The sequence below is a fragment of the Phocoena phocoena genome, chromosome 2, assembly GCF_963924675.1.
Source record: "Phocoena phocoena chromosome 2, mPhoPho1.1, whole genome shotgun sequence".
NCBI classification, from domain to species: Eukaryota; Metazoa; Chordata; class Mammalia; order Artiodactyla; family Phocoenidae; genus Phocoena; species Phocoena phocoena.
The window spans coordinates 124,287,524-124,303,721 of NC_089220.1; the positions used below are offsets into that span (position 1 = coordinate 124,287,524).

Consider the following 16,198-nt stretch of genomic DNA (forward strand, 5'->3'; position numbering starts at 1 on the left):
CTAACTAGAAAGGCTGGTGATCTCTCAAGCCTTGTCTGGGAATGCATCCTCCCTGGGCTTTTGTGTGTAATCTAATTGAAGAGGTTTGCCAGTTTCTACCCAGGATCTCCCCTTGGGGTCTGCTGTACTGCAGACTCTGCTGACAGGCCAAATCTATTGATGGCTTTTGTTCTCAGTAGTCCCCAACCTCGTATCCCCTTCTTGTCAGTGCTTAAATTCAGGCAAGACAGAAACCAGTCTCTTGGGCATTCCTTCCAAAAATCAGAGCATTGGACGTATGTTCCACTTTTCTCTTTCCTTATATGAGCTTTGGAGCATCTACCCACTGGAGCTCTGAAGAATCTGTGGTTCTGAACTTTAACCCCAGTGCTCTTTTCATTCTTCTGAGAATGTGAATTCTCAAGCTGTCTACTTTAGTAAAACATTTTATTTGAGTGTATACAAACGTGGAATCTCACCATTTACCTTTTTCCATATTATTATGGAAAAGTAATATGGAATATTCCATATTACTATCAGGTCTGACCCAGGTCTGAGGTGATGGCAGTTTTATCTTGATCTTTGTAAACTCTTCTTGGCCCACTTGAGATCATATGCCTAAAGGATGATTGAAGAGAAGTGATAACTTTAGAGTTGAATCCATAGTTCTGGGACTTTGGAGATGGGATTAGCTCTAACACTATAATCAAAAGTCAGAACTGGGGCTTCCCTGGTGGCGCAGTGGTTGAGAGTCCACCTGCTGATGCAGGGGACATGGGTTCGTGCCCCAGTCCGGGAAGTTCCCACATGCCATGGAGCGGCTGTGCCCGTGAGCCATGGCTGCTGAGCCTGCACATCCGGAGCCTGTGCTCCGCAACGGGAGAGGCCACAGCACTGAGAGGCCAGCGTACCGCAAGACAAAAAAAAAAGTCAGAACTGACCATATAGGAACCCTAAACCTGAAATGGGACCCATAGCAATGACTTCATCGTCTAAATGATCTAGCACTAAGCTATGACAAACATTTTCGCATGGACCTAGGATCTTGGCAGAACTGTAATATTAACTAAGTTTGCCCATTCTATGTACCTCTTACCCAAATCTCTTTATCCACCCACCCCACTAACCTAATATTCTCCAAGCTTGAGAAAAACTTTTGAAAACACATCTCCATTGAGATCATATAGAGGAAGTTAATATAAGCCTCAGAGACAGAGTATTTTCACTTTAAGAAGAGGCTGGAAAGATTATTTGGTGGTGATGGTGGTGGTGGTGGTAAACTCCCCCTGAAGTCATTGTTCCCCAGAATCCCTTTAAGCTTCATTGCCAAAGTTAAGTCTCTGAGAGGTTGAGGGTGGAACTCTGGGGTTTGCTTCTGTGAGGCTGCAGAATCCTAGATAAGTCACCTCCTCAATCGTGTTTTAACTTCCTGTCCTTAAATGGAAATGAAAATGGTATTACATACTGATTAAATGCAACATGCTTATTACATTGCTATTTAATATACATTAACAGTACTTTTGTCTGTGGGCATTAGCAGAAGGATGGGTAAAAGTACTTAAACGGAAGTTGGTGATGGAATAGGGGAGTTGGTCTACCTCATGCATCACCTTACCCAGGGGCACTCTTAGTTCAGGTAAAGTAAGGGAGCAATAAGCTGGAGAGGCCAACAGCAGAGGAGCCCTCACTCCCTTTCCTCAAACGTAGGGAAGATTGGAAGGGAGGCTCCCAGTTATGGGAAGAGCCCTTCTATTTAACCCTCATGGGCATGAGAGTTGGTATTATTTACTTCTCTTTTTTGTATTCATTTGTTGCTATGTAAATGTTTCTATCAGTATATTTAAACTTTTCATGAAAAAAAAAAACTTTAAGTGACCAGGGTGACTTTTAGGCATAAATATTATTTGAAAGAATGACAAATGCAAGATTTTGGCATTCTTTTCTGTGTCTAATTCTAGGGACCTCAGAAGCCATAGCAAAAAAACGTTACTGAGTACCTACTATTTACTTCACAACAGTCCAAATAACCCCTCTCAGCCCCCATCGTGAATTAAGTTCTGTTATGAACTCATCTTAGATGTAGGGGGACTAAGGCACAGAGATGTTAAAAAACCTTTCAATATTACAGAACTGGTGAGGACAGAGCCACTTTTTGTGGCCCAGCAGCCAGGCGACATGCTCCCTTGGCTGTTGCCCACATAGCACATCTACTCAGCATTCTTTGGGGTCTCCATTCCTCATTCCTACTGCTGCCAGTCTGGGGTAGCTTGTTAGGACTTCCTTCTGTGGACAACTACAGTCACTCCACTCCACAATTCTGTCCCTGTCAACACTTACCAGCCCTATATTCCATTTATTCTAATCTGTGTGTCTGTCATTGTCTATTTCTTGCTTACTTATGAGTGAATAAAAATGGTTTCATTTGTTCTCCTAATGTCACCTTCAGTTTTTTCTTCTCTCAGGGAGTTAGTATAATTTCTGTTGTAACAGATGCCTATTTGTTAGGCAGTACCCTTGTCTTGGACAATCTCTTATCAGCTCTTTGCCTGTTTGACCACTTGAGTCAGCCTGTAGTCACCATCAGGTTCCAGGGAACCTTAAAAAATTATTCCTCCTGTTGCAGTATTTAATCTCATGTGAAAATTTAACATGTAAAGTCCAAGTAACTATAATAACTCAAAACCATAATTTTCTACATATAGAGTACATGATACAATATATAGAAAACCTTAAAGTCTCCACACAAGAACTACTAGATCTGATAAGTGAATTCAGCAAGGTAGCAGGATACAAGATTAACATACAGAAACCTGTTGCATTTCTTTTACAATAAAATATAAGAAAGAGAAAGTAAAAAAACAATTCTGTTTAAAATTGCATCAAAAAAGATAAAATACGTAGAATAAACCTAATCAAGGAGGTGAAAGACCTATACACTCTAAACTATGAAACATTAATAAAGGAAATCAAAGATGATTCAAGGAAATGGAAAGATATCCCATGCTCTTGGATTGGAAGAACTAATATTGTTAAAATGGCCATACCGCACAAAGCAATCTACAGATTTAGTGCAATTCTTATCAAATTATCTATGACATTTTTCACAGAACTAGAACAAATAAAATCCTAAAATTTATATGGAGGGGGCTTCCCTGGTGGTGCAGTGGTTGAGAATCTGCCTGCCAATGCAGGGGACATGGGTTCAAGCCCTGGTCTGGGAAGATCCCACGTGCCATGGAGCAACTAAGCCCGTGCGCCACAGCTACTGAGCCTGCGCGTCTGGAGCCTGTGCTCCACAACAAGAGAAGGCCGTGACAGTGAGAGGCCTGCACACTGTGATGAAGAGTGGCCCCCGCTCGCTGCAACTAGAGAAAGCCCTTGCACAGAAATGAAGACCCAACACAGCCAAAAATAAATAAATAAATTTATATAAAAAAATTATATGGAGCCACAAAAGACCCTGAACTGCCAAAGCAATTCTGAAGAGAAAGAACAATGCTGGTGGCATAACCCTCCCAGACTTCAGACTATATTACAAAGCTACAGTAATCAAAACAATGTGGTATTGTCACAAAAACAGACATATGGATCAATGGAATCGAACAGAGAGCTCAGAAATAAACCCACACACCTTGGTCAATTAATCTTCAACAAAGGAGGCAAGAATATACAATGGGGAAAAGACAGTCTCTTTGGCAAGTGGTGTTGGGAAAGCTGGACAGCCACATGTAAATCAATGAAGTTAGAACACACCCTCACACCATACACAAAAATAAACTCAAAATGGCTTAAAGGCTTAAGTGTAAGACATAACACCACAAAACATTCTCTGACATGAATCAAACCAATGTTTTCTTTGGTCAGTCTCTCAAAGCAAAAGAAGTAAAAGCAAAAATAAACAAAGAAGACCTAATCAAACTTCTAAGAAATGTTTTTAGTACCTGTTTTATTCAGGGTTGGCATTTTAGACATGTGCTAGGAAGTACCCCTTTATGACATCCAAATGGGGCCCCTTACCATGTAACTTGTTGGGCATTTTGGAAATAAAAATTGGATGTTTTTTTCACAAGAGGGGCTGAAGTTTAAAAGGAATGTTGTACTATGTTAAATGTGGTTTTGAATGTCTAGCCCCAAAGATATTGACATCAATAATTTTTTCCATTAAAATATAATTTATTTACTTTTTACCATGATGGGGTTTCTATATATATTAAAATTTTTCTGTATATTATGATGTTTTGATATCTTAAAAATCCTTCCCGATTGGGCAGAAACTGCCTCTTCTAGGGTTAGCCAATTCTTAGAGATGGCAAGGAGCCCAGCCTGAAGCAAGCCTTTGAACATACAGACTATTCAATCCAGAGTCATATCTCCTCTATACAGCCCTTACACCCCAGCAGGCAATACTCTTCTGTTTTATCATCCCAGGGCCTGGTACCAGGCCACTGGAGACCACCTGTATAGCTGAAAGCCCACAGGAATTATTCAAGCTAGCCAAACTAGCCAACCAGAGCTGTTTACCCTTCCCTGCTCTGCCTTTCCTTCAGAGACCCCAATTCAGATCATGGCCTAAGCACCCCCTCCCTTGCCCTGTCTTCTGCCTCCTGACCACCCTTATGTCTTTCCCATGTAGTCAGGCAAAGCGTGCCATACCTCCTGTCTTTAGGACTTGTGAATAAATCAATTTTGTTTTCCTGAGCCTCTCCTCTTGTGGCTGCACCTGACTGACCATCACATAAACAAATACAAAAAGGCTGAGTAATATTCCATATGTATATACTATGTTTGGTTTACCCATTTATCCCACCATGTGCAGTTGGTTTGCTTCCTCCTTTTGGCTGATGTGAATGATGCTGCTGTGAACATGTGTGTACAAATATATGTTTGAGTCCCTGATTTTAATTCTTTTGGGTATATAACCAGAAGTGGAATTGCTGGGTTATAGGGTAGTTCTATTTTTTGTTTTTTTGAGGAACCACCATACTGTTTTCCATATTGCCTGTATTATTTTACATTCCCACCAGCAGTGTACAAGGTTTTCATTTTCTCCATGTCATTGCCAACACTTGTTTTTTTTCTGTTTTTTTAATAGTAACTGTCATAATGGATGTGAAGTCGTTTTGATTTGCATTTCCCTAATTACTAATAATGTTAAATGTCATTTCATGTACTTATTGGTCATTTGTATGTCTCTTTAGAGAAATGTCTAAGTCCTTTACCCATTTTTAAATCAGGTTGTTTTGCTTATCTGTTGTTGAGTTGTGGGAGTTCTTTTTATTTTTTTGGATATTAACCACTTATCAGACATATGATTTACTGATGTTTTCTCCCATAATGTGGGTTGCCTTTCCACTGTGTTAACTGTGTCCTTTGATGCACAGAAGTTTTTAATTTTGATGTAGTCCAGTTTATTTACTTTTTTCTTTCATTGCCTGTGCTTTTGGTGTCATACACGAGAAATCATTTCCAAACCCAGTGTCATGAAGCTTTTCTCCTATGTTTTCTTCTAAGAGTTTTGTAGTTTCAAATCTTACCTTTAGGCTTCTGATCCATTTTGAGTTAATTTTTGTATATTGTATAAGGGTTCAACTTCAGTTTTTTGCTTGTGGGTATCCAGTTTACATAACACCATTTGTTGAAAATACTTTTTCCCCATTGAATGGTCTTGGCATCCTTATTGAAGATCATTTGTCTGGGCTTAATCTGTAATCTTTGAACTGTAAACCTTGAGTCTCCTGTGGCCAGTCTCTTTCCTGGGTACCACTGTCAGGGCCACTTTCCTAAAGGCTCCTTTTACTTTAGCATGGCTCTGCTTAAATGAGAATTTACTTAAAACAGTTTATTTCCCCCAAGTTTTGTGTGTGTGTGTGTGTGTATGTGTGTTTGTGTTTTCCAAACTCTTCTCTTAAAACCTTTATTATACTATTGCACTTAATACTCATTTGACACTTCCCACTTCAAGCTTTTAAGGCTTTACATCTGTAGGTCTTTTTTATTTAATGAGATTAAAAGCCCTGGAAGCCTAAAGTCTAATAAATACCATAAACAACCAGAAAAATCTCTTGCAAAAAGCAGGTCCTCAACTGATTGACTTAACACAGCCTTTGTATAACATTACCAAAGGTTATGCAGCACAGCATTTGGAGACAGAACACTTGCTGTGTTCTTCAATTAAGTTGAAGAAAGATGCTACTTACTGTTCAGAGTAGTTAGCAAAGCTCAGCCTAAAATGAAGAATAGTCCTTTTATGAAATTTAAGCACTAGATACATAGTACTTAGAATTGTATTGAGGTGTTTTCCAAAATGCCAACTTTCAAGCTAACGTGGCTTGGTTGCGCTGACAGATGTCAGAGTAGTTGGCTCCAGTTCATTGTCATTATTTTCATTTTCTTGGAGGTCCGGACAACATGGCTCAGGCTTCAGACTGCTGGTTACATAATTGAACAACAGACTGTGAGCTTACAGGTGCCACTCATAGTTCCAGAAATAGAGTGCAGAAGTCCATTTGTGAATGATTAGTTAGCAAAACTGGTGGAAGCTGGAAATAATTGCAGATGCGAACACCCTTGTTTCCATAGAAACACTCTGTGTTTACGTGCAAAGGTTCAGGAGTCTTGTTCATGTTCCCCTGGGGCATAAATATTCTGAAATTGGTGTTCTTCTCCCCTTTATCAGTTGCTGAGTGCTGGGGAAAGAGAGACGCCTCCTTTTCACTGGCACGGATCCCTGACTCAGAGGTGGCTGTCTCAGGAATCTCATTACTGGTCTCCCAAGTTCCATTTCTGCCAAGGAAAGGGAAAATGATTTTCTTTAAGGGTAAATGAGCAGATTTTACCTCTGATGCACGATGTTAGATATTACAGTTTCCTGTTATATGAATTTTACTCCCTTATAGTTGGAACGGTAATTTCTTGACTTACTAAAGTGTTATTTTTTTTTTAAAGAAGATGTTGGGGGTAGGAGTTTATTAATTTATTTATTTTATTTTTGCTGTGTTGCGTCTTCGTTTCTGTGCGAGGGCTTTCTCTAGTTGTGGCAAGTGAGGGCCACTCTTCATCACGGTGCGCGGGCCTCTCACTATTGCGGCCTCTCTTGTTGCGGGGCACAGGCTCCAGATGCGCAGGCTCAGCAGTTGTGGCTCACGGGCCTAGTTGCTCCACGGCATATGGGATCCTCCCAGACCAGGGCTTGAACCCGTGTCCCCTGCATTAGCAGGAAGATTCTCAACCACTGCGCCACCAGGGAATCCCATAAAGTATTATTATTTTATGAGTTGTATGATTTGAAGTCTGTGAGATGTGTGTGTGTGTTTCTTAGGTAGTAATGACACCAATAATCAGTATTTCTTAATCTCCTTTGGTGTATGTACTCTCCAGATCTTTGCTTTGAGTTGCAACCAGGTAATGGATAAATAACTTGAATTGTCCCTGATATTACTCATTACTTGGGTTTGATTTCTTAGCATAACTTTGACATTAAATTTCTTATGTAGTGTCTTATATTTTATCATTTTATGTTTTCTCTGCCATATAATCAGCTAAACAAATGTTATAAAGTATCTTTATGGTCATCTATCACTGGCAACTTGCAGTGTATAAATATCCTGTTTTTTTAGAATTTATTAAATATGAGTAAGAATCTTTAATCCTTTGAGAATTGTAACTACCTGGCAAGTCGAAAGAAAAATACACCCCTTTCCCACATGCCGTTGAGCTGTTAGTGTGTGACTCAGAGGAAGTTTAGTAGCACTTTCCTCAGTCTCTCTGGCACAGTGTATTAACACACATTTGTTTTCTCCACAGTAAAACCCACCGTAATTGATGTTGACATCTATGTTAACAGCATTGGTCCTGTGTCATCAATAAACATGGTAAGAAGCTATTTTCTTTTCTGATCTCACAGTCTTTGCATCAGTTCTTGCTTACATTCTCGTTGTGGGTTTCTGCTCGAGATTTATCATGCAAGTTTAAACTCACAATTGACTTCTTAAATATGTAGTATTTATTGGAAGTTTAAACACTGAAAATGGTAAAACTCAAGGAGTAGAGATTGTGACACCAGCAGTGAGATGTTGCTCTAATGATTAAAAAGTATCTCATCCCCATCTTGTCCACAAGTGTGTTTACTGTGCGTAGATTTCCAGATCATGTTATTTTCAGTTGTGCAGTCAATGGCTATGTCTGACCTCATTTATACTAGGGATGAATATAAATGACAGCCTTTTTACTTTAGTTCATTTTTCAAGATCCAAAAGACCTGCCTTTCAACATTTCTCAGGAAAGGATCTGAGATTACCTAGTTGATACTTCTGTCTCCCTGAGGGTAAATATCCTGCCTTATTTTTAAACAGGGGAGAAAGTATGGGATCAAGTATATGTGTGATTTTTCCTAATAGAGGAAGGTATTTTCACAGACTTACAAGCAAAGTGAACTCCAGTAGTAACTATTTCTAGTGTAGAAGAAGGCCTTCCCTGTACAAAGTGCTTAGCTCTTAGGAAGGTGCTGGTATGTTGGCATCCACCAGTGTCAGGGTCTTCTCACAGGCGCCTCAGGCTGGGGTGGGCCTCCCTGAGCAGAATGTGGAGGATTCCAGGAGCAGGCACTTGCTTTGCGGGCCCAGTGACACAGGAACCCCTAATGCTGGGGCCTTCTTTGTGCTTCCCCGCTGCACAGCGGCTCCTGGATTTGGGGGATGCTTGAGGCTGAGGGGGGTTTGCAAAATGCCAACTTAAGAAGCCTTCCTTTCATTGCAAAGTTCTGTGGATGGAAATAATCCTTCCAAAATTAATAGCAAAATCCTTTCTTTTCATTGCCAGATATTAAAATTGTTCATCTTTTCGTTGATGGTATAAAGTTCCATGTGGGGCTAAAATTTATGGGTCACTCACTTTAAAAAAAATCCCCTATGTCATCCATACACTGGAGATGGGCCACTAGCAAAGAGGTGAAGTGAATAAAAGAGGATTCACCCCACACAACCTATGGGCTGCAGATTGTGAAATGTAGACCGTGACTGTAATACTTCCTTTTCCTGATAATTATTCAGTTCACCACACTGAGTAGTCATTTCTCAGTTTGTTTCTTATTTTGGAGTTTTATTTTCTTACACTAGTTCCACCACACTTTATTCAGACACTGATTTATGTCTAACAATAAAACAGAAGTGCCTCTGTAGATACATAGTCACAAAATTGTTTTAGGAACAGTTGCTTATATCTGCATATCTAGGGATTATCATGAACTCCTATAACCTTGAGATCTCCTTTGTGCCCAGGATTAGGTTTTGCTGTTGGAATTGATAGACTTTTCTGCATGAAAATCATAGGCTGTAGAGGAGGCTAAAAGTAAGTAACAGTCCCCACAGGGTGATAAGGACTCTGCTAATGGCTGGCACCCCCCTCAGAAAAGCCCACTGCAGTTGGGATAGATTTCTCTGATGACATCTTCTCAGTCTGGGATGAGGCCAATAGGCAGGGGTCTGCCAGGTGGGACAGGTAGGAAGGTCCTCAGTAAAAGGCAGGACGGCAGGTATGTGACACGACTGGGGACTGAGGGATTGATGTGCTGTTTGAAGGCCATGTGGGTGTGTGGGCTGTGGACCTGCAGAGACTGAGGCTCTGAGGCCATGTGTGGTGAAGAGTCAGCTTCACCCTCCGCTCTGCCCCAGACAGACCCTGCTCTGGGGAGTGTGCAGACCCTTCCATCTGAGTATGTGCACGTCTGACTTCACGAGAGATTAGTTCAAATCCAGATTCATAAATAAACCATCATCGTGCCCAGAGAGCCAGAGCAAAGGTAGATTCATGTTCCCAGAGGAGGGAATGTGCAGCACTCCTGAGAGAGGTTTCAGAGGCCTCAGGGTGTCAGGGGCTTCCGAGTTGCTTTTTTTTTTAATTTAAATTTTTATTTGTAAAAACATTTTTTTTAGGTTCACAGGAAGGTACAGAGATTCCTCATATACTCCATGCCCTGACTCATGCATGGCCTCCCCTACTATCAACACCGCCTCCAGTGGGGGACATTTGTTATAGTCAGTGAACCCATGTTGACATGTCATCGTCACCCAAAGTCCACAGTTTGCACTAGGATTCACTCTTGGTGTTGTACATCTGTGGATTTGGACAAATATGTAATGACGTGTTTCAACCATTACAGAATCATACAGAGTAGTTCCACTGCCCTAAAAATTCTCTCTGCGTCTGCTTCCTAAAGGAAGAGTAGTTCCAGCCTTTGTGTTCCTAGCACTTTGCTTGGAAGTCAGAATGATAAAGGGCTTCTTCTCCCATTGCTGAGTACATCACACATACCCACTATTTCTATGAAACTAAATGACACAGTTTCAAAAGAATTGTAAGTAGTCTAAAGTGGACCGCATGAAAAAGAAAAGCAGTTCAAAAGTAGAGAACTGAGTGTTTAAGAGGGAATTGGGGATTAGTCAGCAATAATAAAAAAAAAATATGAGAGGGACTAAAACAATCAAATTAAAAATCATATTATGGGAGAAAGGCACAATTTAGAGATGTGTACAGGATTTAAGGATGTAAATGTTTATTGCGGTTTTGATGATAAGCTAAAGCCTGATAAAGTTATGGCTTTCCCCCCTAAATATTCATTTAACAATCAAGGAGAGAGAAAACCACAATTTCCTCCTCCCCCTCGTCTCCTCCCTCCCACTTTTCTGCTGCTTTTATTGAGATTATTCATACTGAAGTTTCAGTTTCAGACATTCTCCCTGCAAAATAAAATGAAGTTGCATTTCGATCTCTTGTTTAACAGATTGATTTTCATTGTCTTGTCTCTCTTGGAGTTGTTTATGCTTTTTCTAGTTATAGAGGAGATTAGAAATGGTTCAGATGGGTTGAAGAGAATGTTTTTTTACAAAGCCTCAATCACATACTCTGTCTTTGTCATTATAACATATCTAAATGTGCACAGTTTCTCACAGAAATTACCCATCATTTGTTTCAGGCCTTGTATGGAAGCTGCATACAAGGGAGCTTGAGAGTTTATTTTTGAGAATATTCACTGTAAGAAACCTTTTAGTAATGGAACAAAGAAAACTAATGCTTTGATACCTATTCTCTGCTATCAGTCTGTCTCATTTGATCTTCATGAGATCATGGTAGAGAAGATACTGCCTTTCCCACTTATTTGTGAGGAGTGAACTGGAGCTGATGGGGATGGAGACCCCAGAGCAGTGATTCTGACTCTAGCCCACTGCGTTTCTGTGGTCATCAGGAACGTGCAGCAGCAGCACCTAGAGAGCTATAGTTCTGACTTGGAACTTGAGATGAAAAGGGCTCAAGGTTGAGTCTAATGCTAGGATCATTTTCCTTTTATTAAAAAAAATTAATAAACTTTATTTTTTAGAGCAGTTAAAAAAATTTCCCAGCTTTGTTGAGATACAGTTGGCATATAACATTATGTAAGTTTAAGGTGATTGGATATATATATCCAGTATACTGCGAAATGATTAAAACAATAGGGTTAGTTAACACTTTCGTCACCCTACATAGTCCTTTTTTGTGTGGGTGTTGAGAACTTTTAAGACCTACTCACTTAGCAACTATCAAGTATATAATACTGTATTGTTAACTATAGTCACCATGCTGTACATTATATCCCTGGAACTTATTTATCTTAATACTAGAAATTTGTACCCTTTGACTAACAGTTACGCATAAGTACCCCCGCCCCCTCCTCCCTGGAAACCAGCAATCTACTCTGTTCCTGTGATTTCTGGTTTTTAAGATTCTACATGTAAGTAAGATCATACAGTATTTGTCTTACTCTTTCTGACTTATTTCATATAGCATAATTTTAAATTTACAGAAAAAGTGACAAGAAATACAGTTATCATATACCTTTAAACACACACACTCTCTCTCTCTCTCTCTCTCTCTCTCTCCTCGTATTATTAACATCTTGCATTAGTGTGGTACATTCGTTATGAGTGATGAACGGATATTGGCACATTTTTATTAGCTGAAGTTTATAGTTTACATTAGGGTTTACTTTTGGTGTTGTACATTCTATGGGTTTTCACAAATATATTATGACATGTATAATGTACTCACCATTATTTTATCATACAGAGTATTTTCACTGCCCTAAAAATCCTCTGTGCTTTACCTCTTCATCCCTACCCTCCAAGCCCTGGCAACCACTGATCTTTTCACTGTCTTCATAGTTTTATCTTTTCTAGAAAGTCATATTTGGAATCCTCAGTATGTAGCCTTCTAAGACCGGCGTCTTTCCCTTTAGTTTTAAAAGAACTTGTATAAGTCATCTGAGGATATCTAAGACTTGCAGTGATTGAGTCAACACGATGTGACTGTAACAGCTGTTTGTGATGGTGTGTTACCCAGAAATTAAGGGGGCGGCTGTGTAGATCATAGAGACGGGTTAAAAATCATTAGTATATGCTCCATTATATGATCCATAGCCAAAAGTATAAAACTTGTAGTATGGCATGCAGCCAGGAGGGGCATGGGGGTACATGGGGGCCCGTGAAGTTCGCTGTGACATCTGTGAACCTCATCCCTGCTCCTCTCACTTTTGGCTGCAGTTTTGAGACATGAAGTCAACGACCATGTGGAATCACACAAGGTCAGGAGGGAAGAAAGTAAATTCCATTCCAAGAAACCTATTAACCACTGGAGAATGTCCATTGCTTTGTAAAACTTTTCTGAAGGCACCTAAGCTCAGGAAAGCCCAAAAGAAGTGAAGGCTGGAGCACCACGGTGCCACCCTTGTTTTGGTTTTCTTTGCATTTATGCTGCTTAAGATTCATCACAGTTTTTGCATCTACAGTTTGATATACTTCATCAGTTTAGCAATAATGTTGGCCATTATTTCTTTAAATATTGCTCTGCACCATTTTCTCTCTCTTTTCACATCCTAGGACTCCAGTTCTGTGAATGTTAAACAGTTCTCCCAAGTCCCATTTGTCCCTTATGCTTGTGGTTTTATTTACATCCCTTTGCTCTCCATGCTTCAATCAGTGGAAACATTCCGGTCTACTTTGTAGCATCCTAAGTTGCTGCTCATGTGTCTGTTATCTGTTAAAGCCATCTGTTGAATTCTTTTTTTAAAAAAAATTTTATTTTATTTATTTTTAAATTTATCTATTTATTTATTTGGCTGTGCTGGGTCTTAGTTGAGGCATGCGGGATCTTTTTTTAGTTGTGGCATGTGGGATCTTTTTAGTTGCAGCATATGGGATCTAGTTCCCTGACCAGCGATTGAACCCAGGCCCCTGCATTGGCAGTGCAGAGTCTTAGCCACTGGACCACCTGGGAAGTCCCAGCCATCTGCTGAATTCTTCATTTCAGTTAATGTAGTTTTCATTTCTACAATTTTAATTTGACAGTTTCTAATAGATGTAGTGTCTCTGGTGAAATTCTCCATCTTGCAGTCTTTTTTTTTGAACACGTTAATCATTCATTTCTAGGCTGATAGCTGCAGTATCTGGCCATCTGTGGTATCATTTCTGTTGTCTCCTTTGTTGCTTGGCCCCATGTTTTGGTCTGCCTGGTAATTTTTTTTTTTTTTAGAACTATTTGGTCATATGTGGGTTTTTTTTGGCTGCATCGGTTCTTAATTGCAGCATGCAGGATCTTCGTTGTGGCATGTGGTCTCCTCATCGTGGTGTGCGGGCTTCTCTCTTGTTGTGGCGTGTGTTTCTCACTCTAGTTGTGGCACACAGGCTCCAGGGCGCGTGGGCTCTGTAGTTGTCTGCCTGGTAATTTTGATTATGTACGAAAGTTGTAGAGACTTCACGCAATGTTCCCTCTCGTGTCTGGAGGTCAGAGCTGGTGTAGAGGCTGCTCTGCTGTCTTGCTGAGGCTCAGCTGGGCTCTGGTCCCCACCGCTGCTGTCTTGGGAATAGCTCCGCAGGAGTCCCACCTGAGGGTTTGAGATGCTTCCCAAGGCAACTCCAAAATGGTCCAAAACTCTAATTTTTATATTTCGGACAGCATAAAATGGCTGAAAATTCTGCTCTTTTTAAGCCATTTTTATGACTGCTTTATCACCTGTGCAGATTAGTCTGTAAACGTGTTGAGGGAAACACCGTGTGCTGTTTGGCTCATTTCCTTGTCATTCCGTCTCTCTAAAGCCTCACCCCTCCTGGTAGGGCTCTTTGGCTGCCCCAGACTCTGGTTATACCTCGGCTCTGCTGGGTCCCTCACTCCTAGCAGCCACTCCCCACCAGCTCCTGCACATGGAGGCCAACAGGAGGTAAGTTCTGGGGAAAGAGGGCATGTGCCTTGAAGTGCAGTCTACCTGCTGACCCTGCCTTCTTGGTGTTGGGCCTCTTAAACCAGTTTTTAAATGTGTATTTTATCCAGGTTTTCTATTTGTTCTTAGTGAGAGTGTTGATCTAGGGCAAGCTTTCCCATCATAGCCACACACCTTTGATTTAAAATTTTAAGTTTAGGTGGAATAAGTCTGATTTCTAATAGTTGGCAAGGAAATAATTTGGAGCCAAGAGTTAAGCCCTATGAAACTTTACTGTGTGATTTTCTTCTTGCTTCAGTAACCTTCCCAGATGTCTTCAGATTAGTGAGAAGGGAGGGCTTTCTGAAGTCCATTCTGTCCAGGTTTTCATATAAATAATGACTCTTTGAGGGAAATTAATGATGTATTTCTTCTGGCAGCATTAGCTTTAGAGGAACAGAGCCATGGTCTGTTTGTTGTTGGTTTTTTAAGAGGATGGTCTTGTACGTAGTTTTAATATCCTTTTAAGAAATGAAAAACAATATTTATATTTATATATATTTATAAAGTGTGTGTGTTTGACATTTGGTTCTTCACTAGACATAAAGCCCTTTCCAGGGTAACAGCAGTAGAAATAATAATGATGGTATCTAAAATTTACATATTATTAAATAAATCAATAGAATATTGGAAGAGCCACATGGCATAAATGGGAAAGATTTCTGGAACTTAAAAAAAAATCTCCAAGAATGAGAAAGAAGATGGCATTTAAAGGCTTTAAAAACTAGTGAAGTCTTTTTAAACCAGAGATCCAGTGAGCCTCAGTCTGTAGCAGATACCCATTTGACTGTGAACCCTTGAGGCCAGCACCCACATCTCTTTTTGGTCCCCTGGGACTCAGTCGAGAGGCCCTGATGAGTGTTTGTCAAATGAATGAATGAATAAAAATCATTTTCAGCCTCTGCCTCTCCTCTTATGTACCCATTGTGCATCTCTGTGTGTGAGTGTGCACATCCTGCATACCCATACACTTCCCATGTCTTTAGGTTACATTTTGATCAGTGAATAGATCCACTTACCTTGCTCTAATTGTATTAGCTATTACACTGCTGCAAAATTTAATCCTGACAAACCTGTGGAGGCTGTTGATATCATCAGCCAAGTTTATGGCTAATAGAGCTTAGGTGTAGGACCCTCAGATCGTATCTCAAAGTCTGTGCGTCTGGAAAGATGATAGAACCAACACCCACACTTTAAAGGAAATCAGTGGGAGCTATGCTAATGGGCATGTCTTAGATAAAACCAGTGCATTTAATTAATTAATTTATAGTTCTACCATTTATTTTATTTTATTTTTTTAACATCTTTATTGGAGTATAATTGGTTTAAAATGCTGTGTTAGTTTCTGCTTTATAACAAAGTGAATCTGCTATACATAAACATATATCCCCATATGCCCTCTCTCTTCAGTCTCCTTCCCACCCTCCCTATCCCACCACTCTAGGTGGTCACAAAGCACCGAGCTGATCACCCTGTGCTATGCGGCTGCTTCCCACGAGCTATGTATTTTACATTTGGTAGTGTATATATGTCCATGCCACTCTCTCACTTCATCCCAGCTTACCTTTCCTCCTCCCCATGTCCTCAAGTCCATTCTCTACATCTTCATCTTTATTCCTGTCCTGCCTCAATGTTCATCAGAACCATTTTTCTTTTTTTAAGATTCCATATATGTGTGATAGCATATGGTATTTGTTTTTCTCTTTCTGACTTACTTCACTCTGTATGACAGACTCTAGGTCCATCCGCCTCACTACAAATAACTCAATTTTGTTTCTTTCTATGGCTAGTAATATTCCATTGTATATATGTGCCACATCTTCTTTATCCATTCCTCCGTCAATGGACACTGAGGTTGCTTCCATGTCCTGGCTATTGTAAATAGAGCTGCGATGAACATTGTGGTACACGACTCTTTTTGAATTATGGTTTTCTCAG

The 16,198-nt window shown here is 40.1% G+C and overlaps 1 protein-coding gene across 1 annotated transcript in view; it reads left to right on the plus strand.

Moving 5' to 3' along the window:
• Positions 1 to 16,198, plus strand: part of GABRG3 (gamma-aminobutyric acid type A receptor subunit gamma3) — a 596,953-nt gene that overhangs the window by 78,855 nt on the left and 501,900 nt on the right. The window contains exon 3 of the mRNA XM_065872132.1: positions 7,783 to 7,850. Within this exon, the coding sequence (XP_065728204.1) occupies positions 7,783 to 7,850 (68 nt within the window). The remainder of the gene's footprint in view (positions 1 to 7,782; positions 7,851 to 16,198) is intronic.